The following is a 23,805-nucleotide window of genomic DNA, read 5'->3' on the forward strand; positions in this document are numbered from 1 at the left end:
GGAATACACGTAGCACACAAGAATTTTATGTTATTATTTTTGTTTTTAAATTTGTATTTCATATTTTTGTGTGATTTTAGCCTTAATAGATATAAATAATCGCATAAACAATACCTAAAAACGTATATAATTTAACAAACTCTTTGTAATTCTAGAAAATTACATTCTCATCTTTAAATCATGTCATTGTGCGATTTGATATTCGCCAAAAATATATACAAACCCCATTCAAGCAGCACAAGGGTACATTACACGTTTATCGGCAAAATCAAGATAACAAGTAATTTGGGCGATCTGCTCTGTAACTGTAACAATAACTGTGAGACGGTTATTGAGGGAGTAGTGATCATCAGGGGTGGAATATTTTTCCGTTACGTGAGATGATCATTTCAGAACGACTGATAATGAATACTTCCGACCATCAGTCTTTGGTGGGGGGGGGGGAAGGCAGCACCACGAGGCAACGAACAACAAATATCGATGGAGATTGCACTTATCACGCATTTGAACAAAATGTCAAAAATTATGTCCTTGAAGGCATGTACTCAAGTTTTATCAAAGGCCTTGGCATTTATAACGGGGAGGTGAGACCTCAACTATCGTATTTATGTTTGTAATTTTGAACTATTTAATTAAATAGTGTCAATTGTAAAATAACCTAAAAAATAACTTTAAACATTTTATAATATTTGAGGTAATTATACGTTACGTGCACTTTTAGTACAATTTATGCTACATTCAAAATGAAAAACATATTATAGTCGCCATCTTAAAATTTTTCGAAGTATTGAGAGATATTTTACATGGTTTCCATCGAAAACGAATTAGAATAAAAGTTGGTGAAAATTAACCGATATTTGAAAAATATTTTTCATTTTCCACTGTAATGGTTAATGTCTAAGGTATTTTATTTTACAATGGTTTACAATGGCCAAAGGTTTTATCTTCAAACCTTAGGGGATTTTAAAGCAATATGAAGGTGCTTAAAGTTGATTTATCCTTGGTCTTTCGATGAGTATCGGTTTTAATTCCAATTGATTGAATTATTCATGAATAAATAACATCTGAAAAAACATCCATCCACCATCTGTAAACTGTTGAAGAGATGAGGACATCTTCCAAAAATACTGTCGCGTTTCATTGCAGTTGTATTGGAAATAATATCCTATCGCATACTCATTGCCTGCTGAAATTGGCAATTCGGTTAGCCAATGGCAATTTCTAGTTGTTTGGACCAGGATGTTCCCTTTCTAAGGAGTGTATTTCTCAATATCACGAGAGGTTCAATGCAGTATGACACCGATTTACCAGGAGAGGCTCCTGTAATCTGAAGGTCAGTGTACTCTAAGGAGACAAAGCAAGGACATCAATGTCGAGAGGTTTGAGTACAGACAGATTCAGTATTGATTGCAGAATTATGTCACCATTAGTATCAGATTTGAATATCCGCTTCACGTGTTCATCACGTGATTTATCCAGCCATCTGGAACACACATATCCCCGTCATCTTTTAGACGAAGTCTCAAGGAAATACAGATTTGTGCTTGATCACGACTGAAATTTATTACTTAGTAGCAGTCAGTATTGATATTAGTACCTATTAATAGTATTTCTAGTTCTTCTTTTTTTATTGAGTTTAATTTGAATTTATGTAATTAATTGTTTGTCTAGTGTTGCTTCATGTAATTAATATGACTTACTGTTGCTTCTTTTCCTTATGAATGCCTTTAATCTAGTATGGTTGGCTTCTGTTAAGTATTTAAGTTCGTTATTCTTCGTCTGTTTTTCGTGACAACAATTTTATCGTCTTAATTAATTTATATAATTTAGTTTATTGCTTCTAATCACGTAATATTAATTCTAGTTATTCAGCACAATTACATGCCTGTTTATAATGTTTATTTATTATTAGTTATTGTGTTGCTTGTTGTATTGAGTTATTGTAAAAATATTACTATCCGTTATTATTTATTTGTTATTATTGATTTGCATGTAATATTCATTAATCTAATAGTTTTATTTTTTACTTAGCATTACTTTTAGTATTAGCCTAACTCAATATTATCTTTAAATTATTGGCCAATAGCCATCATTGCATTTTATCAATCTGTATTGTAAATGGTGATTCCGTGAATAAATAAATAAATATCGAGATTTTGGCGCATGAATGGTTTTTAATAAAACCTAGGAACTTTCCTTGTTGGCTTCCGGCATACTATTCTCTCGTAATTTTCGAGCAATATTAAATAAATCTATTACTATTTATATGGATTGTAAGTAGCGGATTGTAAGTAATTTTTACTAAGATTATTAGAACTGTTTATTATTCAACAAAACCGTATCAATAGCTATTGATTCATATTAAATAATATCTTGATTTTCCTCATTATTAAATCACTTCTGCTGTAGATAAAAATCAAACTCTTTCGATGTATAAAAGTCACGTTTGTCTAATGCTTTCCTTAAGTATTCTGTATTATATTACAAAATATCTTTTGCAACATATAAGAAGGTTTTAATTTAGCGGGGGTATTTTTGACACGATCTGAGAATTAATCACATAGTAGTGATTATAGTGATGAATTAGTTATTTATTACTTCGGTAGGGAAATTACTACCTAGAACGATAGTACAGACGTAAAAGCCGTAACTTCTCTTTCGGTGGAAGAGAGAGGGTTCTTTGTAGCTGTTCTAGGCCCTCAATCAATTAATTATCACTATACTGTACTAGTAAACCAAGAAAAAAGTGCCTTGCAATAGCAGGACCCTAAATTTAATAGTTTTGAAAAATTGAAATACCGAAAAGGTAGTAATATTAATTTGGAGCTGATTAATTAACACCACACGCCAGGTGCCGAAAACCAATTCGTATTGTATAAGCTCAAAATCTGGTGGTTTTATTGAAATCCAAGGAAACATTTACTTAAGAATGAAATTTATCGCCAGCTGGAGGTCGAAATAGGAGTTATCGAGAGTTAAACATATGGAACATTAATTTTTTCTCGGAATATATTTTTTCTAGCTTCATAGGCTACAACTGAAGGTCAGATACACAAATGATAACTATGTCACCATCATACGACTAGATAAAGAGATAAAGAGAAAGAGTTCAAAATTACCCCAAAAGAGTTAAAAATATCAGGAAATAATTGTAATTACCATCACACAAGTAGTTTTAAGTAAACCCAACTGTAAAAGGCGTAAATAAATATTGAATTGTAGTCATCTAACCATATACAGGCCTTTGAAGTAATAACATTCAGCCTCTATCTAGTTGTAAATACAACTTCTATTTTTATCTGGAAGTCTACGTTTAAGTATATTATACAAGGAAAAATATAATCTGAAAAAATATTATCGTACCGGCTTTTGAAACCCTTCCATTCCGAACTTCTGCAAAATTAGTGCAGCTGCCGATCTTTCATATCAAAAATTCCTCTCTCGGTTTGAAATAAAACCAGTTTGCGTGCCTTTACATTAAAAAAAAAAAAATGATCTTGATTCCTAGACTAAAAAAATTGTACAATGCGATGCCAATTAGTTGCAGAAAGATATTTCCGTATCTATTAATTTACTTTTTACAAGTTCATGGTTGAAAGATAAAGTGACTTCCTCACAAAAGATATACGCGCGAGGTATTGCACACCATCTCGAGAGAAAGGGACACCGCTCCGGAAGATGTGTTAAACAAGATTAACTGCAGAGGGCTCCACCCACGTGACCACGAAGCACAGATAACACGGAGACAAGGTATCGGAGAGAGTAGATTAGAGAAGATAATTACTTTATGTGTTAACCTTTAAAGTAACTGACTCCTAAATATTTTCTATCAGAATTTAAAAAATGTTATGTCAGGCAAACCATAAATAGACTGTAAAAATATTATTTGTGTTTTTCGTTTTGCGCTCCCGCTACAAAACCATAGTTACTTAAAATTGGAATAATTTACAATTTTGTGTTTATAAAAATAGTATTTAATTACGTGGAATGTTGCTAGATCATACTAGTATAGAATATGTATTCAATCATAGGATCTTTTGTGAATTTTACAGTCGTTACAATTCAATTCAATTCAAAACCTTATTTATTTCCAAATAAAGAAATTAAAATTCCATAATATATACCATAGTAATTTTTAAAATATGATTAAAACATAAACATTTTTTAAATATAGGAAAAAAGTACCCACATAGGCAAGCCTGTGCGTGGGCACGAGTCGTTGAAAAGATAGGTCGACCCACATTGCTGATAAGTTTTAATCAAGTATATAACTCAGATATATAGCGTACTTAACACACACACGCACATACATAAATACATAAACCTAGCTCCCAGTACAGTAGAACTGAAAATATAGTAAAGTAACGGGCCTAGGTTGGTAACAGACAAGGGCTTTAAGTAAAAGAAAATTCCTATCTGTAATAATTGGATGCAATAACGTTCTCCGTTGCCTCTAATTTATAATCTCCGTTACGTCTGAGATTATAAATTAGAGCGACAATTACACTTTTGAAATAATTGTTGCTTGCTTTTAAAAGTTGTATTAAGGGTCGTTCTGGCTCGTGAATTTATCCAGAATAACTTTAAGGTGGGTGGAATTGTGTGATGTCTTTGAATCAAATCAGTAATCTTAGTAAAACATGTTCTTTTTACTTTAGGAGGTTGCATATTATTTATAGGATTCATATTAAGCGAAAGTACCGTAAAGGTCAAATATAATAATCAATGCAAATGTACCTAAATCTATAATTTCCCCTTAAGCCGAGGACTGCAACTTTTCTTATTTGCTAAACATTCTCGATTACCCTAAGTTGATAAGCAGAATTTCTCTCCATCTTATCGTGAAATTCTTGAACGAGGCTTGGTGAGAGCTTTTGATACAAACAAACAAAATTATAGAGGACGTACAAACAACAAACAAAAGTATGTCAGAGAGATTACGGTTCGGTCCTCAATATCCGTAATCATTGCACTCGGCGACTTATCGAGTCAAAGGTCGTAGCAGTATGTGGTAGTTGCACGTTTCGCGAAACAATGAAACTTATTTTGTTCATTTAAGAGAATATGAATTGTAAAATAAGGCATATATTAAGGCCCATTTGTCAATTTATTATTTATAAAATCATGCCTTAAAATAATAAATTTTTCGTAGCAACTCTCTAAACACTTGCAAAGGGATGATTTCATTACAATTTTCGTTGCATAAACTGCCAAATATGAAAATATACCTTGAATATTTTTTTTATTATTTCAAATTATGAGATACACAGAAAAAAAATCTTTTGGCTGAGCGTCAGCGAAGCCCATCACTCGTCGGGGTGGAAAATTCCATTTCCATGCCCTCGCGATATCTCGAAAAGGAAGTGACTTACATATCTAAAGTTTTGCATGAAGCTTATATATATATATATATATATATATATATATATATATATATATTAAAAACACTGAGTTGGATTATTGTAATGTCATGTAACAACTTGTGGTTAATGAGCGTTAGCAAGTATTTTTCCATTGATCTTATTGCTGTTGGTAACCAGTTGTATTAATATTTTATTAATATATTAAATAATTATATATTTAATAATTTTATTAATATTTTATATTATAAATTTTATTATTAATATTATTATTTTTTATATTTTAAATATTTTATCAATATATTTATAATAATAATTATATTATAAATATATTTATATATTATTAATATAATAATATATGTATTAATATATTAAATAAGTTGGTAACCATGATGACATTGAGAAAATACCTGAATATAAAATGTGTAGACAAGGTAAAAAAATCTTTTTTAATATGAGATATATGAACACATGTCCATTACTCTTACTTAAATAAAACATGTATTACAGTGAAAGTCAATGTTGAAGATGACAAGATTCAATTTCAGCGTTGCAGTACCCATCGCATCTCATCAACACTTTTATAATTTTAACACTGGTAGGAACCTAACCTAATGAATAAAAATGTACCATGTGGCAAGATATCTGGACAAAAACATCACCTGAAACACTTAACGTTTTTATGAATCCTAATCTCTACATAGACAACAATGAGTTCTATATTGCTGTATGTCAAACCATGAAATTTTTCTAATACAATATAAACTCAGGAGGCTGATAATGTTTTTTTGTCTGCCGAGAGAGGTGTAGAAAGTTTTATTTTTGTATTAACACAAGACATCTTGAGAATAAAATGTGGTATAGCCTTGAAAGTTTCCTTGCAACTTCAACGAAGCCTGTTACGCTACATGAGGTGTAACCTACTCTTCTTATTGTAAACTCCCCTTAACATAACTTTTTAATCTCCTGTAACTTCCGTACGTTGTACTAAAGTTGGAAGATAAAGTATAACTTTCATATATTATTTTTTCACATGTATTTAGAAATTATTAAGCAATATTAAATTGTATGGGTATATATTCAAACCTTTGTGTATAGAATTTTTTTTATTTTACCGATAAAAACATGGTTTATTATATCCCAGGTTGACAATAAACTGTACTTACTTAATTCAAAATCATGAATTTGGAAACACGCTGAAAACAATGATATCAAAAGATGTTAATGTTGTAGTAAACCTAAATGATTATATACAATGATATTACAATAAATAATTAAATACAATTAAATATAACGCTTTGACTGGGATTTTGTACTAGACGAGCGTACGTCTTTCTTCTCCCTCTCCACTGAGCAGCTCATAAGGTATCATTTAAATTATAAATTAATTATTTTCCATATTAAAATTAACGACCATTTCCTACTGATACACGAATAATTACTAAACACAAAGAAATAGCAATCATGAACATATGATTTATTTTGGTAAATGCACATCTTATAATTAGTTCAAAAATTGCTGAGATAATTACACCAAAAGCATAACACCCAGATAAATCATCTTGTAGAGAAACCCTTCTCCGATGATGGAGATATGAAAAGATAAGAGAAGTCAGAGTAAGCAATACATTGCTTTGGAGATGGTTTTCAAAACTTTGTTTTTGTTTAAAACAGATAGTTGCCTACATGTTTTATAAAAATAAAACGATTTCATAACACTAAAATAAAATCAAGGAAGTAAAAGACCAGAAATAATATTTATTTCAGAAAACGAAATATACTCAACTCTGTATCACAAAATTTTTGAAGCTAATGTCCAACTTTAAGAATCATGTATTATGCACTTAATTCCAAAGTTATACATTATGAATATATTTGGCCATTATTGCAGTTCTTCTAAACATAATGTGTCATAAACAACAAATGGAAACACGCACAAGGTTTAGTACTTTACATCACAGCAAATACGCATTTGATTGTTGAATAGCGATAGGTACACTGACGTTATGAACAATTTACAATGTACAATTACATTTACTACTATACTATGGTTTATGTATATAAGAGATTGTACCCTCAATGAAAGTATGCATCATAAAACGGGTATTAATTCCGCTTGTCCAGAAAAGTAATTCAATGACAGTGTTTAATTCATAGCACTTTGTTGTAAGAAACATATTATTTTTAAAATAGTTTTATACAACCACGCTTTATCTTAAATCGCATCTAATGTTTGTTTTTGGCATTATACTTTTTAGTCTATAAAATGTCGCCTTAAAACATTGTGTGCTATAGGCTTTGAGTTTCTTTCGTTTTCTAAAATAAAAACGTTTTTTAGTTTGTAGTTCATTGAATTTATTTTAACTTTATGAAGGTGGTTCAATTAATTTTAAAATTTGTATTATTATTTCCATTTGGGTATTCGATCCAAATAATTAGTTATGCAGATTAAAAATATTCAGAAACTAGAACCTAATAGTTATTAAAAATTCCAATCTCCCAACTTAATTTTGTACCTTAATTCCCTGATGAACAATTTCATCATTAGAACTGTAATGAACAGATATATATATATATATATATATATATATATATATATATACATAAATATATATATACACATAAATATATATATATATATACATAAATATATATATATATATTTGCTAGCGTCTGTGAGGTAATTAATGTCATTGGACGAAAACAACATCTCGGCATCTAATTCTTGTTGCTATATGTCGTGTTTCAAAGGACTCCTACATAAGAGTTTTCTGAAATATTAATTTTGACTAGATGGATGATTTAATTATTAATTATAGATTGATTAATTTAGATTTTATTATTTGAGAAAATCCCCGCATTTAATTTTGTGCCGTTGCTAGGAATGGATTTTGATCTTCCCCCTAAAATAGGTACATTACTCAGACCATTATCGTAAACAGATATATGTTCCCAAGCATCTGTGAGGTAAGTTATAGTAATTAGAAAAACTAAATCTTGTTCCGTCTTTTTTCTCTATACCTTGTTTTTAAGGACTCATACAGGAGCCATTTTTGAAACCTTGGTGTAGACAAGGAAATTTCCCACAGCAATTGTGGAATCTTAATCCTAGAGTGATTTGGATAATGCCAACATCCGCACTCAATCCTGTCCCTTTGCTCTAGGACGGATGTTGTGTTCCTTCCAATAGGGACCCACTCCGAAGCAAAACCCTAAAAGTGATGTTCTCTTGCATTTCTGAAGTGAATTGTAATAATTGTACGAAAACGGCAATTTGCTTTGTCTGGCTTCTCCACATTTGTTTTACATGTACCGTAACCAAATTAATTCCTTGGTCATATACTTGTCCTTAAAAAGTCTATGAGGGACCATTATGAGGTAACCCTATTTCGTTTGAAAAAGATTAATCAAAATCAGTTCAGTAGTTTCTGAAAAAAAAAAAAAAACGATGGATATACATAAAAAAGGGACGTAAAAAGGCCGTATTGTACAACCTCCTCTTTTTTCAAGTCGGTTTAAAAATATAAAAAGTATGTACAAATTTTAAAATAAATAGGCCTTCGTATTAAAACATTCTTTGGTTTTTTTATAAAAATGGCTCTCTTTGTATAATTTTCTAACATTAAGACACTTAAAGCGTACGGTAATAAGACTTTTAAATCCTCTTCCTTTTCATCCAGCCTACCAATCATAGGAAGACCTACATGAATGGTGTTAGAAAGGCATGTAATGCCTGATTGCTCCTAGTCTGAAGCTGCCGAGAAGTAGTTAACCGTTGACTATAGCAGATCATTAGGAGAGTGGCGTGGCGTGGGGTAATGGGAGAGAGGGTATGAGCGATACACTGGTGCGAGAGAGAGGGAGTTACGGCTTTGTTACATGTGGGATGGGAGAAGAGAGTTTAGCGGTGGATGACTTGATCTTACTGTCTGATGACGTACCGAATAATTGAGAAGACGGTTCCAATCCTTTTAAGACGAGTGAATATTGAATATTTCTAGTTGTTCGAATGTTACTAGTACGGAGAGTCATTAATTGTTGAAACGAAAGTTTTCTGATTGTATGTCTGTTTTACAACATGATATCCTGATAATATAACCGTTGGAAAAATATAGATTATTGAATATTTCTAGTTGTTTGAATTTGTACACAGTTTGCAGAGTCACTAATTGATAAAATGAAGCCTTTCTTTTTGTGTTTCTGTTTTATCAAATGGTATCCTGATAACCGTCTAAGCTAGGATATTGCTTTAGTATAGATTCCTGAAAAATGTGGAGCTGAATGTCCCTTCACATAGAATCCTGATAATCGTATGAGTTAGTACGTCTTATCACATCCTGATAATCGTCTCATCTAGAATTTCTCTGTGAATGAAATTCCAATCATCGTATGAACTGGAATGTTTCTTCATCTGGTATACTGATAACCATTGACCTATAGGACTAAGGAATCTTGATAGTGTAGTCGTAGCTAGAATGTTGAATATTTACATGGAATACTGAACTGGAATAATCATCCGAGCTAATATTTTCCAAATCAACAAACATAGGCCTATAGTAATTTGCAAGAAAATTGTAAGCACAGTGCAAGAAGTATAGATTCAACAGTATTTATTGGTAATAACAAATTCGTTTGGATGAACATAGTGATGACATTCTAACATTATTTACTCCTCCCGTGAGTTTGAATAATAATCCAAAAATGGTAACTCCCAAAAGTAAGTACTCCTGTGGGATTTTCCGCTTATTACTTATAACCGTGGCATCACAGATGGAAATCTGGGCTGTTCTTTATTATAAAATGGAATTTATTTTGTCTATATATTGCTTGTTTTATAAGTGACTACTCCAATTTTCAAGAATTTACACCAAATATATACGAGGTAAAGTTAACTGCTGAGATCCATTAAAATCGACCACTATCCCAGAACTATTGGGTTCAGAAGAATTTTAGGATTCGTGTAAGCATACACAGTGTACACATATATAGTATTTGTATGTATATGTTGACCAAGTGTTTTGTTTTGTTTTGAAAATCCCAAGCAAGCAGATTTGTATGTATGCTGGTATTTATCACATGGTATCCTGATAACCGATGGGCTAGAATGTCTCTTCACATGGAAGAAAAATATACAGAATATTTAATATTTCTAGTTGTTTGAATGTTGCCAGTATGCAGAGTCATCACATAAGATGATGTAAATAATTCATTTTGAACTTTTCGTGGCCGATTCTTTTAGATCTCTTCAGACGAACATGGCCCAGATTTCAGGACTCACGACTGTGACAGCGGCACATCCATACGCTACGCTAAAAGGAAGGTGAACTGGAACTACTGTAAACTCAACATTCACAATAGTCTCTAAAGATGTGAAAAATCCCGTAAGAATTACGTTATAGTAAAAAAAACGCAATCAATTAATCTTTTTAAACATTGTTTTATGACAGCACAACCAAGTGTTCAAATTACTTTACCCACTATATTCAATTTGTTACATTTATAGTCTTGAAAACATTGAGTAAGCTCGATAGTTACAACACTTATTTCAGCCTTTTCTGCAACCGCTGTTGCGCAAAAAAATATTAATACATCCGTTTATAAAAAATAAAAGTTTTAGTAAAAATATATTTTAAATGTACATTTCAGCAAATATCATGTATATGCAGTGCTTGCTTGGCCAGTAATGTGATGCAGATATCAAAAACAAAATTACTGTCTAACTTTTGTGGGACTAGAAGTATCTTAGCTGGAAGTAAATTGCAATGGTTGAAAGTAGGCCTTTATGACAGAAGTAGGTTTCTTAATCGTGGAAAAAAGGAAAGTTATATTTTGGTACAACAAAAATACTAGGACCGGAGTATAAAACATTGGATTTGAATCAGAATATTCCATTGATTTATTTAATAAAATAATAAAAATTCATTAATAAAAATATATTTTACATTCCCTTGTAGTATAAAACATTGGATTAGAATCAGAATATTCCACTGATTTATTTAATAAAATAATAAAAATTCATTAAACTAATATTTTTTTAGCATATAACAATAAACTTAAAATAAAAATAGATTAATACACAAATTAAAACAATTCAACAATTTTAAATCAAATATAATACGAATAAAGTATATTTTACATAAAACATTCTTATCGTGATATACTACAGATTTATACATTATCGGTTTTAAAATTGAAAACGTGTGACGTAAAAAGGGCTCGAAATGCATTGCTAATTTGTTTCTGTGATTAAAGGTCTACAGCCGATGAGTATGGAACAGAAATAAACATCTCATCAGCCGCAATTTGACGTTATGTTGTGAGAGGAGATGTTACTTCACCTGACCAGTGGCGGCGGCGCGGCGGTGCGGGGAGAGGAAAGTGAATGTGAGACGCGCCACCCTCCGCCACCGAGTGGCAGTCAGGATCGGCCAGTCCTGAGCGCAGGATGCCAGGACCAGGATCAGTAAGGATGAGTGTCCTGTGTCGGTGTGTGACGGCGTGTCTCCTCGCTAACCTCGCGGTCGCGATCACCAACCAGGACTCGGAGAGTGCAGAGTTCACCGACGTACCACAGGTGCAGAATTATTATTTATAACTAATATTTATTTATTTAAAAAATTCAGGACAAAAATTAGATAAAAATGTAATTAAATAAACTGAATTGATTAGGGAATATCTTATTAAATGCCTCATCGTGAACGACATTTCAAAAATAATTCCCATAAATTATCAATAATAGAAGACCATTTTAAAGAATAAAATAAAATAATTAAAAACATTAACGCTTGGATAGAAGACTAGTTTATAAAATAAAATAATTAAAAACAATAACGCTTGGATAGAAGACTATTTTATAAAATAAAATAAAATATTTAAAAACAAAAACGCGTGGATATAAGACCATTTTAAAGAATAAAACCAACAATTAAAAAATTAACGCGTGGGTGTTAAAATATATAGTTTTTATTTTCTTTAAATACACTTCAAATTTATTAATAAGTAAACATACTTACTTGATAATTAGTACACACAAAGTAATCTCAATTTCAATTAGAAATTAAGTAAATTATAATTTGAATTAGTGCTACGTTTTAATTGTAACAAGGTTTATACAGTTTAATGGATTTATAATTTAACTGTTATATTCAAACTAAGGGAGACTTCTGCGTGCATGACGACTATGGTTCGGTGCGCTCGCTTGTTTTTGCACATTCATTCTTGGGTCCCCAAAACATGTACATTATTATGTCCTTCTCAGTTGGCCTAATCCAGGTCGATGTTTTTTCTCTTGTTTTTGTACATTTTAACCAGAAAATATGCAAACTTACCATGTGTCATACTGGGTAAATTGTTATGATTTTCTACAATCTACAGGTTTCGAGAATTTTAGTTAAAAATTTTATTACATGTTTTTGGCTTGATGGACACAACTTACCCTTTTTTTATCCAATTTCTGTATTCCATGAGAAATGACATTTTTTCAAGTCTTAGTTCATAAGCACATACTGGAATAAACATTAGTTTATCATGTGGTGGCCAACTTAAGTTAAGTATACAAAGTATACTAGGTCATTTAAAGTTTTTGAAAATTAGTGAATATAGTTTTCTTTTTTAGAATCCCATTTCCCACAGAAATTATAAAATCTTAATTGTAACTTTTTAATTATCAATATAATTTATAAATACAAATTTGTTAACTTCATTCGAGTACGTTTCAAATCATTAACATTTTACATAAGACGTAGGAACATTTGTTTCTTTTACCAACCCCTTAAACACCAATTGCCATTATTCAAATTACAAAAATATATTCAGATTATGGTTGAGAAGACATTTGAGTTAACATGTTATATGTAGACATGTGTTAATTTGTCTTAAATGTACTGGTGCGATATTAGAAAAATATTAAATTTTAATCTTTTGGCTCCCGATGCAATAAGTTTTTACTTAACAAGCCCGAACTGAAGGATGGGATGTCCTTTCGTTATCTATATACACATATCACGGGGGTAGATCATATATTTTGTGTTGAAATTTTTCCGTAAGAAATACATGCGGAACATTTTGTCTCCATAAGTACTGTAAAACTCAGAAAGTGGACAATTTATAAATTTTCCTTGTAGTTTAGGACCGTGTGAAATAGAACTAGATCAACTACAAGCTTCAAAATCTTACTTTATCAACACATTTCTGGTCTCTAGTAAAAAGCTGCATTCTTTATTTTTATTACGATGTTAATAAAAAAAATTTAAATGTTGATTTATATGATTTTTAAATAAGTAAGATGGAAAGAAAATTTTAAGTTTGAACAGTGACGTAGAGTATAAACAAACATAGATTGTTTTCATATTTCAGATGCACGCGAGAAATGTATTTCTAAAGAAATGTGTAAGTCTAATCAGTATTACAAATCTTGCAGACAAAGAATAATTTAACAAAACTTTCCAATTTGTTTAAATTTTCAATAAAATTCTACCGTTGGTTGCTTATTTATGATTTTTAATCGTAAATTGACATATGCCACATTAGATAGAAGATATTGAGAGAAATCTAAAGTTGCATTTATAGGTTATTTAAAACGGAAAAATTTCATCATTATTACAGCAGAGTTAATAAATTTCAATAATAAAATACAGATTATTAATACAAGGTAGAAGACCGCCACACTAAGTGCCGCAAATTTGTATGCAAATTTCAACTCTATTTATATCTCATTTCAGCGGGCTATATGAGCTACAATGTCACATGTTAGAAACTGGTTGTAATCAGTTTGTTTACAAATTTATTTACTGAGAAATTCATCATTGCCATCATAGTGATCCATGAAACTAATGTAAATTTGTCTTGGTCTTAACCCTTTCCATCCCAGACATTTTTTTTTAATTTGTTCCAAAAATCCCAAGTATTTTTACTAATGACATACCCAAAAATCCTAGGCTCTTTAGTTAATTTTGTCGCGTTTTACTAGAAAACCCATAAAAAATTTATTATGAAGCAAATTTATTAGTTTAAGTGTTAATTAGCTTCCTAAATATGTTATATATACTATAAAATAAAATATAAAAGGACATACAAATATTTACAATAACTTTTTTTTATAATATGTACTTACCGAAAATATTTTTAGGATTTTTTTACTTTGTTGCGTTGTGGATGGGCATAAAAAATTATTACGATCAGCCAAACCCCTTAGATTTACACGCGCTATCATCGAACGCGATGTAGCTCATACAAAAATGAAGCTTCATACAACATTTCCATTCGTAGTTGTTTACTAGTTGATTACTTTTTTCTCGAGATATCAAGTTATCGTTCTCGGACAGACAAAGATATACACACAGACAGCCCCTTCGAGTGATAGGCTTTGCTAACGCTCAGCCAATAGAAACTCCGTAAGAAACGATACCATAAAAAAGTTGCCAGGGCATCAATTAGTGACTACACACATGCACACTGATGCCAAAGTCGTAGTTGTCTATTTCACTAAGGCGGAAATCCAAATAAGTAAAAACAACGTACACAAGCAGTGGTAGGCAGTAATTCTCAATTAACCACCATTCCAGCACCATTCATCGCCTTTAGACAATGGTTCATTAAGACCTACAACGGAATACGCTTCCCCATTAACACCGCAGATGACTTGCCATTTAACCATTTCCGTTGTAGCATGAGATGCCATTACTTTCATCCTATCGCTCCATCAATGCCCAGTATTTAAGACTTTGCATATGTTTTGATTTATCTTGTAATATTTTATTCATTGTCACTTTTTACTCCCCGTATAACCGTATATTTACTGCTTTGTAGTGTGGTACTCTTCCGGCCAAAATAAACTCACCTTCCATACTTTATTCTCAAATTGCGGAGGGACTCCACGACTTCCAATAAATTATATCGATTATGTAATAACTTTAATATTTCCATTGGAGTTACTATATATTGTAAGACATTAAAATTTGTGATCTACCCATGTAAGTGAAATTGTTTCAGTTATTAGTACAGATTAACGTGAAGCAACTCTTTGGCAAACTGTTAATTACTAATTAATAATAAATTAATTCCGCACGATAGTAAAAATATTAACGATCTGTTTAGATATATATAAAGATGCTATCTTGTCCACATTTATTGTCCTGTTTTATTACCACGGTTCCTTAATAAAATGTATAAAAATCTTAAATTTTATATTTCTCTAATGTTATGTCTAACTGTATGTAATTTGTCAGCAGTAAAAATGGAAAATAGTATTGTAAAAAGAAAAAAGAAGTTGAGATAGACACACCCTCTATAACTGTGGTGGTTATGCGACTCAATGAGCTGTAGTAAAATGACCTTGATTTTCTCCCATACGAATATAATCTTAGACCTAATGCACTTAAACGCCCTTATTTTGATTGTAACGTTATGGGAGATGCCTCATTTTAAAAATACGACTAATTCGCATCCAAAATTTCTTTAGTTTCTTTTGAGAAGTGCATAACTTTAATATTTCAACAATAAATTACAAAAATTTTGAGATTTTTCAGAATAATCTGTAAAATTGTAAAAATAGAAAAAGTTTGGATGCTTATTAATTATTTCTCTAAAATTAAACGTCCCCCATAATTATAGTACAAGTGCATAAGGTTTAACATTGTTTTATGGGACTAAAATTAAGATAGCCACCAGTACAGCCGCCTCTTAAAGCTATATTTTCCCCAAAAATATCTAGGCGTGAGTCTCTAAAACAATCGAGATTTGACAAAAAAAAAAAACAAAAAATAACCTCAGTCAAGGATGAGATTTCTTTTTGTGAAAATCACTTCTTTCGCAATTTATATTAATCTCATTATCGTGGTTAACCACAGGACAGAATTAATTATGTTCATTTTTTCGTTTGTTCCCAAACGTATTTTGAACTGACTATGAATATTTCCCCTAAAAAAATAAATATTTTCCCTATAATAATATTTACTTAAGTTTAATATTATTAGAATCTATTTTCAACAAATTACAAAATAATTTGAGATCACATCAGTCATTAGTTTCCAGTTGAAAAGCCCTTATTAATTGAACATTGAAGTTATGATAATTTAAACTGTTATAAACAAATGTCGCTGTATTTATACAGTGGTATTTTTACAATGTTGATCTAAAAGATTAATACATTTCAAAAAACTAAATATCTAGGTTATATCTGACTCAACTCTTTGTAGGGGTTATAATTTATTTAAGGTGCAGCGAAAACATGTATTTACACCGAGGAACCCTTATTTTGGCAGCTTGATGTTAATTCCTGACTTTGTGTGCGATTAGTTATGAGTTCCCCATTTCTTAATTAGTTCCCTAAAAATAAATAAAATATCTACCTTTTGAGGTGACAATTGGTAATTTTGAAGACCATATCAAACGACAACACTTACATTTTCTGAAGGAGTAAATTTTTCATCCATTAAAATTTACATTGAGGGAATTAGAACTATTTAATCATCCCTTAAATACTTTAACATCCAAGGTATCCAAGGTTCGTGGTTGGATATCTAAAATGTCCACGTACCATTGCACTTTGTATTGCACTTTAAAATTTCCACATATTATTTAGAGCTGAATGACTGTAATGTTCAATTAATTTGTAATAATATTAAAAAGGCAAACAGGGTTTTCTTTCAATCCCGAAGAAGAGAGAATAAACAGATGCAAAACTGTTGTGACTAATTGCTACAGAAAGTGAAACTATGGGACTCGGCTAACCTATAATTAGAGGACGTGTAGGGTATTCAACATTTTCTCAGGGCACGTCACGCGTGCGTGTGTCGGCGATTCCTCATTGAGTCCCTGCAATTCCATTGTCCCTAATAAAAGTGCAACTATTAAAGTCATTCTTAGAGTTCGTTATGGCACACAATGGTTTGTTAAACCAAGTTTCTATATTCGAAGTACATGACTCAGACCACCCTCATAAATGGTAAATGTTACAGATGAATTGTTGGTTAGAAATATAATTTGTAAAAATAATCATTGCATTAAATCATTGAAAACAGTTACTTTTTGAAGTTTCGGATGATTATTTGTGATCATATGCACATACAAAAATCGAAACCTTGAAATTTGTTTCAGGTAAATACAATAAATTCTCGAACGAATATAATAAGATAAAAGTTCTTAAACATTTAAATGTTTATGTATCGTAATTTTCACTTGTTATAAAACATTGAGCTTTTTATTGCTAGGATTTCTTAACAATGCTAATTTCGAGGAAATATTTACTATTGAAAATTCCATTTTTAATTCATTAAAGAATAACATTGTGTACTATATAAAAGGTATTTGAGTCAACAATGCAAAAGTTTCTTTCGTACTACCCTGACTAAAATTATAAATATTTTATCTCATGTAAACCATATGGCTATTTTGAAAATAATTTCAAAATCTAGCAAAACTTACACATTTAATGTTCAAAATTTACAGGATATTCTTATTTTACAGTATTTACTGACGAGTTGATGGAATTATTCAATATTATATGATTGTGAAAGATGTATTTAGAGCAAAAGGATTATTTTTCTTAATGCGCACATGAAACAGTTAGGTTTTTATTCACTTATCAATACGTCGATGAAGCTTTAAAATTTTCTGCTGAATAAAGATGAACCTTTTTTGGCAAGATCAAATATGTTAAATTGTCTTGAAAGGTATTCTAAGGATGTAGTTTCTATGAATTTTATTACGGATAGAATTTTAAAGCTCTGTACTTACTGTATGGAAAATTAGCCTTAATGAATATCTTGCAGGTTCTTCGGGCAAGTTGTGAGTCACCTTTTTGGGGCGTCTCCAGTTCTACCCAGAAAATTTAGATGGATATTATATAAATTTTGGTATTTGTGAAATGTAATAAATAATTTAATAAAATAACACCTTTCCACGTGGTTATCAGGAAACAGATTTCTTGTCATAATTAGTCTTTAAAAGTTTTTACATCTGTGTCAATCAGATTTTATCTTCATGGTCTACTCTTCTTTCTTGATATTTCCAGTTTGAAATCAACTCAGCCTCAAAAGAGATATCTTTCAGTCTTTGAATGTGGATTTTCACAGTTCATTTCTTTCTTGTGTCTGAGGGCTGCATGCATTCTTTTAGACATTTAATCTTAATAATTACTGGAATCAAAGTACTTTAAGCGATACTTTTTACTGGTCTCTTTGCATCCTATGTATTTTTAACAACTGATTATTTTAATCTTTCTGTTATATTTTTAACACAGTTAACTTCCCCATTCGTCATCAAGGACCATCGTCTTTTGGTTTCTTCCCACTTTAATCGGTTTTTTCCGTTATGTCTCCTAAGCAGTTGGTTGTAGTATTTTTCCTTGTTCAATTCGTTGTTTTGGATTATAAAGCGGTTTGTAACTATGCTATTGTAATATTATATAAATCTATGGAGTTTTCTTTTTAAAACTGATTTCTCTTCTATGTTCTGTTGATAGTTCAAGTCTCAGGTACCTCAGTTGCAACCTGAGTCCCCTGTAAGTGTTACTGGGCCATTACGGGTCTCTGGTGGCTTACCGTTGTGCTTTCAATTCATTAGCACCATTAGGTAACATAGGCAAGCTAGTCTACGGAGTCCATGTTTACAAGCCACCATTAACACCAATCTGCTAGCGGTCATTAGACTATCTGAAATAGCACTGCACGTGGCAGATTCCTTAGCATAAAATATGCATAGAGGGTTGCAGATGATTTTATTACTTAAGGATTTGTGGATCTTATTAATTGCTAATTAATAAAAATATAAATTCATTCGTTGAAAAGAATAGAGTTTATTAATTAAAATACAAAATAAACTAACACTTTTCAATTCAAACTCTAATGGCTTAAAATTAATAAACAAAAAAAAATTAAAATGAACCCTATCTCACATAGTCCTTATGCATAAATTAAATGTTTATTGAAATTAATTGTACTCTACTTTCTTAAAATTTTGGGATTTTATAACCATGAAGATGAAGTACCAAAATCACTTTTTTAAGGAATGGAATAGGACTAAGCTATTCGTTTATTAAAGCATCGAAGGAAACACGAAATGGTCGAAAGAGATGAGAGGGAGAGATGGATGAAAGAGTGTGATGAGCCGATAGTATAAAGATTTAGATTTGAAATTTGGGTTAGTCATCGTTTATATTTGTATGTCATAGCTTCGATTCAGTTTTCTATTTCTAAATTAGTGATCAAAGAAATTTTAAACTTTTCAAGCCGAATTCACTGTGATCATTTCAAACTACCTCAAGCGGCATGAAAAAGATATTGATAAGAAAGAGTGTATAAAACATAGTTTGTTGTGCGTAATGTATTTTTCATTGGATGGTAACTATGCACATAGGAATCGATTTAATTGAACGAAACATGATCAGTGGACGATTGTCCTAATACCGAACAATTCCTGTGATTTTTAAATTATAGAAATTTTAAGTCAATATTTTGAGATAAATTTTGCAAAGGCATACTGCTAAATGTACCTGATATATGTTTGTTCTATAAATATTGCAAAATGCCTCCTCCACTAAGGATGGGAGTTTCGAGATGGTTTAAGAGTTTCACAGGCATAATTATGCTAATTGTGGAATGACGGTGAAATTTCACACGACCCGGTGGGGAAAGGCGGACCGGAAGATACGGAGACCGCAAGTCTGTTGTTTATCCGCACTTTGGTTACTGGAGTCCCTGACGTACGTATTACCTAACCTCTGCAGCGTTCGGTAATTAGAGAGCGTTGGAGGTGGAGATTCACCGTACAAAGTTGTGGTCAGTCAGTAAGTGTTATTACGTCAGACTGTCTATGCCTTGCCGCTGTAGCATTGGCCAGTTATAACTCAGAGAAAGATAGCAGAGGACTATCAAAATCCTCTGAAAAATAGATATTGTTGGAAAATTAAAAGTACTTTCAAAGTAAATAAGGCCATTCATCTCATCATGAGTGTTGGCGTTGTCCCCAACGCCAAACAAGATGGCGTGTCCAATTGTACACATCACGTAACTAATCCAATTATGTGTTTACTTGGATGATCACTTCATAATATTTCGTTCATAATATTTGTATTGTTGCATTTAATTACACTGATACAAACTGCAATGAACTTCACTCACGGTCAGCCTATTACAAAATGGCATTTCTGTCTGTTTGTCTGAACGGTATCTCAAAAATTAATTGACCTTGTTGAAATTGACTAGAATTGAAATTTTACATAAAATGTCACCTCTATAAGGAACATCGATCCATGATATTTGGTTGAATGTTAGCAGAGAGATAACTCAAGAATGATATTCTTACCTGACAAAGGGGCTGGATTTCAACCCTCGAAACGTTGTGCTATACATTCTGTAACGTATAGCGATGTCAAATATCCGAAATCCTAGCATCTTTCAAACCCCCCATCGCCAATAACATACTTTAAACAAAAAATGTTTTGGGTACGTATAGAGACCGTGAGACCGAAAATACGAAACTTTGGTATTAGGATTTCGTATTTCAATGCTAGAATAATTTTAGAGCAATTTGACCACAGTCTATAGACTGCATTAGAACAGCGTATTTGATAGCACTAGATTCAATAAAAGTTGGAAAAAATAAAACATGTAATTCCACATTCACTCATATTTAGAATAATTTTGTGCTTTATTGTGTACAAAAATCCAAAAATAAATGTTTATTATTTTATATATAAATAAATATTGTATAATTGTTTCATTATTAATTGGAGCTTTGCACCTATCAATAATTAAAAGTTCACGACTCCTGTTCTGATTATATATTAACATTTTTCTTTAAAATCCCTAAAATTCCCGCAGTATTGAATGAGACTAACAAAACCGAACTCATTGGATAGCAATTGTTGGTCATAAAAGTTGACTACAACTTCTCTTTCACAAAGGAAAAGCCACAAATTGGCGTAGACGAAGAAGTTTTACCGATACTAAAGCATCACCTGTGGAGAACAAAGAGATACACAAAAAGGTGTGTAAAAATTGAATAGGCGTAATGAATGGATGGATGGTATGCTGTAAGTTAAACTACGAGAAAGTCTTCTCGTTTGGATTTTGTTGAATAAGAGACATCCAATAAGAAGCGTTAATGAATAATATTTAAAAATAACTCAAAATATATGTAAATTCCATTAAAATAAAAATGTCCGTATTTCTAGTCCATCGTTACAATATTCTGTCATTACGTAATATTACTCGATATAGTAGTATTAATAGCTTAGCATTCTTTTGGAAATGTTCTCGACCATTTTCTGAGAACATATAAATACTGACTATCAATCGTATTAATATACGATAATTATCAAATCACGAAAAAGATTTCTTAGTTATTCTACAACTCTTAATTTGTCAATCAGTTATATTTTATCATAGGCAAATTATGAACTCTAAGTAATAAACTCTAACCTTGATATTACAGATTTCATAAATGTTGCTGAGAACAAAGCCTTTTTGGTTGGTAGCAATTATTTTTAGGGCATAATAATTTATAAGCAGCTATACGGATAACATGATCATAAGCTGACAGATTCATAAAACCTTATCCTCAAATATTCTACAAAGAAATAAAATATTTGAGCAACTACCACATAGAGATGACGTATGTGCAGAGTTGATGAGACTTCGTCACCTCAGAGACAGTGAACTCTTTGATTGCCCCAGAATATTCAGCTGATTTCGATCATTTAAGAAACACTCTAGCACTCTCCCAAGATTAAGTAAAAAATTGGGCCACTACAATGTATTAAAAGCAATTTACATATTATACATATAAATTTAGTTAAATATTCGTATTGGAAAAAAATGGCAAAATGTCTAATATTATGTTTGAGAGTGAATTAATTTAACTTAAGATAATACTGAAAAGTTTTATGAAACCTAATCGGCTAAGTCAATCAAGCCTTCCAAACACCACATATAAAATACACCAGAATAGGTTTATGAAATAGAATAAAGCTTGTAAAGAAATTCACAAGCTATGGAAATAGAAATCTTAGGATGGTTCATTCTGGTGATTGTTCGTTCAGCTCAGTAAATTACCTGCTAATTGACCCTACACCGAGTACAATAAAAACCGATCTGTCACTTACATCGGATACCCGTGAGCGGCATATCATTTTCCGGAATATTGAGGTAAAAGGTTGATCGATAGGTCTAGCTAAGATTTGTTTCAATGGATGGGACTCCCTTAGTGTCAAATGTCTTTAAAAACCTACATATATGGGAGTACTTTCTCTAAGGACTGCGTGTAATAAGAGATTTCCAAAAATATACAGAGCTAAATTATTTAACAAACATATACTTCATATAAGAATATCATTCTTTACAAATTCAGAAACCACTTTAATTTACAACGTTTTGCAAAATACTTTTGTGGAATGATGAAAGTAATGGATCAACAATTCTTTACTGAAAAGACTTTCAGTAAGGACTTTGGGTAAAGACATTTTTTACCCAAGAGACACTAAACTGGTTACCGACGTGCTAAGGGGCGTCTCCTAAACACTGAAAGTGTGAAAGCTCCAACAATTTGCGAGGTAATGGCGTCGATACCGAAATATCTGAGGGTACTCGAGTGGATTTCTCTCAGCCAATTTTGGGCGATGATTGACATCCTTGTCGAACACCGCCATCCAGGTCATCTCCAGCCAAGAGATACCTTTGATGTATGGTGTTTCAAGCCAGATGTAGCCTACTCTTTGGACGCAATAAGTCTTTGAAACTTCTTTGAGGAGGTCGGTTCTGCTGTTCTTGAAGAAAATGTGATATCGCATTCCTTTAAATTTAGACAAATTGTTATTTTTCCAGCAAAAGTCTCTACTTAAGAACCGTACGACTTTTGAGAATAACTTGAGGTATTATTAACGATTGCAATAGACATTCTTTATGCTTTTCATAGACAACATTAACCTCAAGCCGTTATAAGCCTTAGTAACCAACTAGGCAAAATGGCAGATATCCTATAACAGTTATTTATTCACTAGAAAATAGGAGAAATAGAATAACTAACATAAATAATATGTAATGTACATTACATTAAGAAATGTATAGTTGACCCCTATACCTTGGATCTCTTGATACTCCCAAATTATGGAGTTTTTTCTATACATAATGATCGATTTGTAGTAAACACCCTTTAAGTTGAAAGTAAAAAATATGGTCTATGAATGATTAGAAAACTACTCTATATCCCTGTGCATATATTGTATGCCGTGATGTAAAATACAGGAAATAACAACTAAGGTATATTCAGATTTAAAAAGGTAAACTCAAATATTACTATCACGTGTGTAAGACACGATGTGTCGCCACAAAATCAAATCTAACGACAGGCCTATGGAACACTTTCTATCTAACTCACAATTTTTTATAATGTAGGCGATCATTTGACTGGTTACTTGCCAGTTATGAGACTGATCTTCGGCCTGTCC

At 31.4% G+C, this 23,805-nt stretch overlaps 1 protein-coding gene across 3 annotated transcripts in view; it reads left to right on the forward strand.

Moving 5' to 3' along the window:
- Positions 1-11,749: 11,749 nt before the first annotated feature.
- The window catches only part of LOC124364961 (proteoglycan 4), a 105,987-nt gene continuing 93,931 nt past the window's right edge, over positions 11,750-23,805 (forward strand). For all 3 annotated transcript variants that reach the window (XM_046820813.1, XM_046820814.1, XM_046820815.1), the window contains exon 1: positions 11,750-11,934. In XM_046820813.1, coding sequence (XP_046676769.1) covers positions 11,806-11,934 — 129 coding nt within the window. In that variant the 5' untranslated portion in view covers positions 11,750-11,805. The remainder of the gene's footprint in view (positions 11,935-23,805) is intronic.

The sequence above is a fragment of the Homalodisca vitripennis genome, chromosome 6, assembly GCF_021130785.1.
Source record: "Homalodisca vitripennis isolate AUS2020 chromosome 6, UT_GWSS_2.1, whole genome shotgun sequence".
In the NCBI taxonomy this organism is placed as follows: Eukaryota; Metazoa; Arthropoda; class Insecta; order Hemiptera; family Cicadellidae; genus Homalodisca; species Homalodisca vitripennis.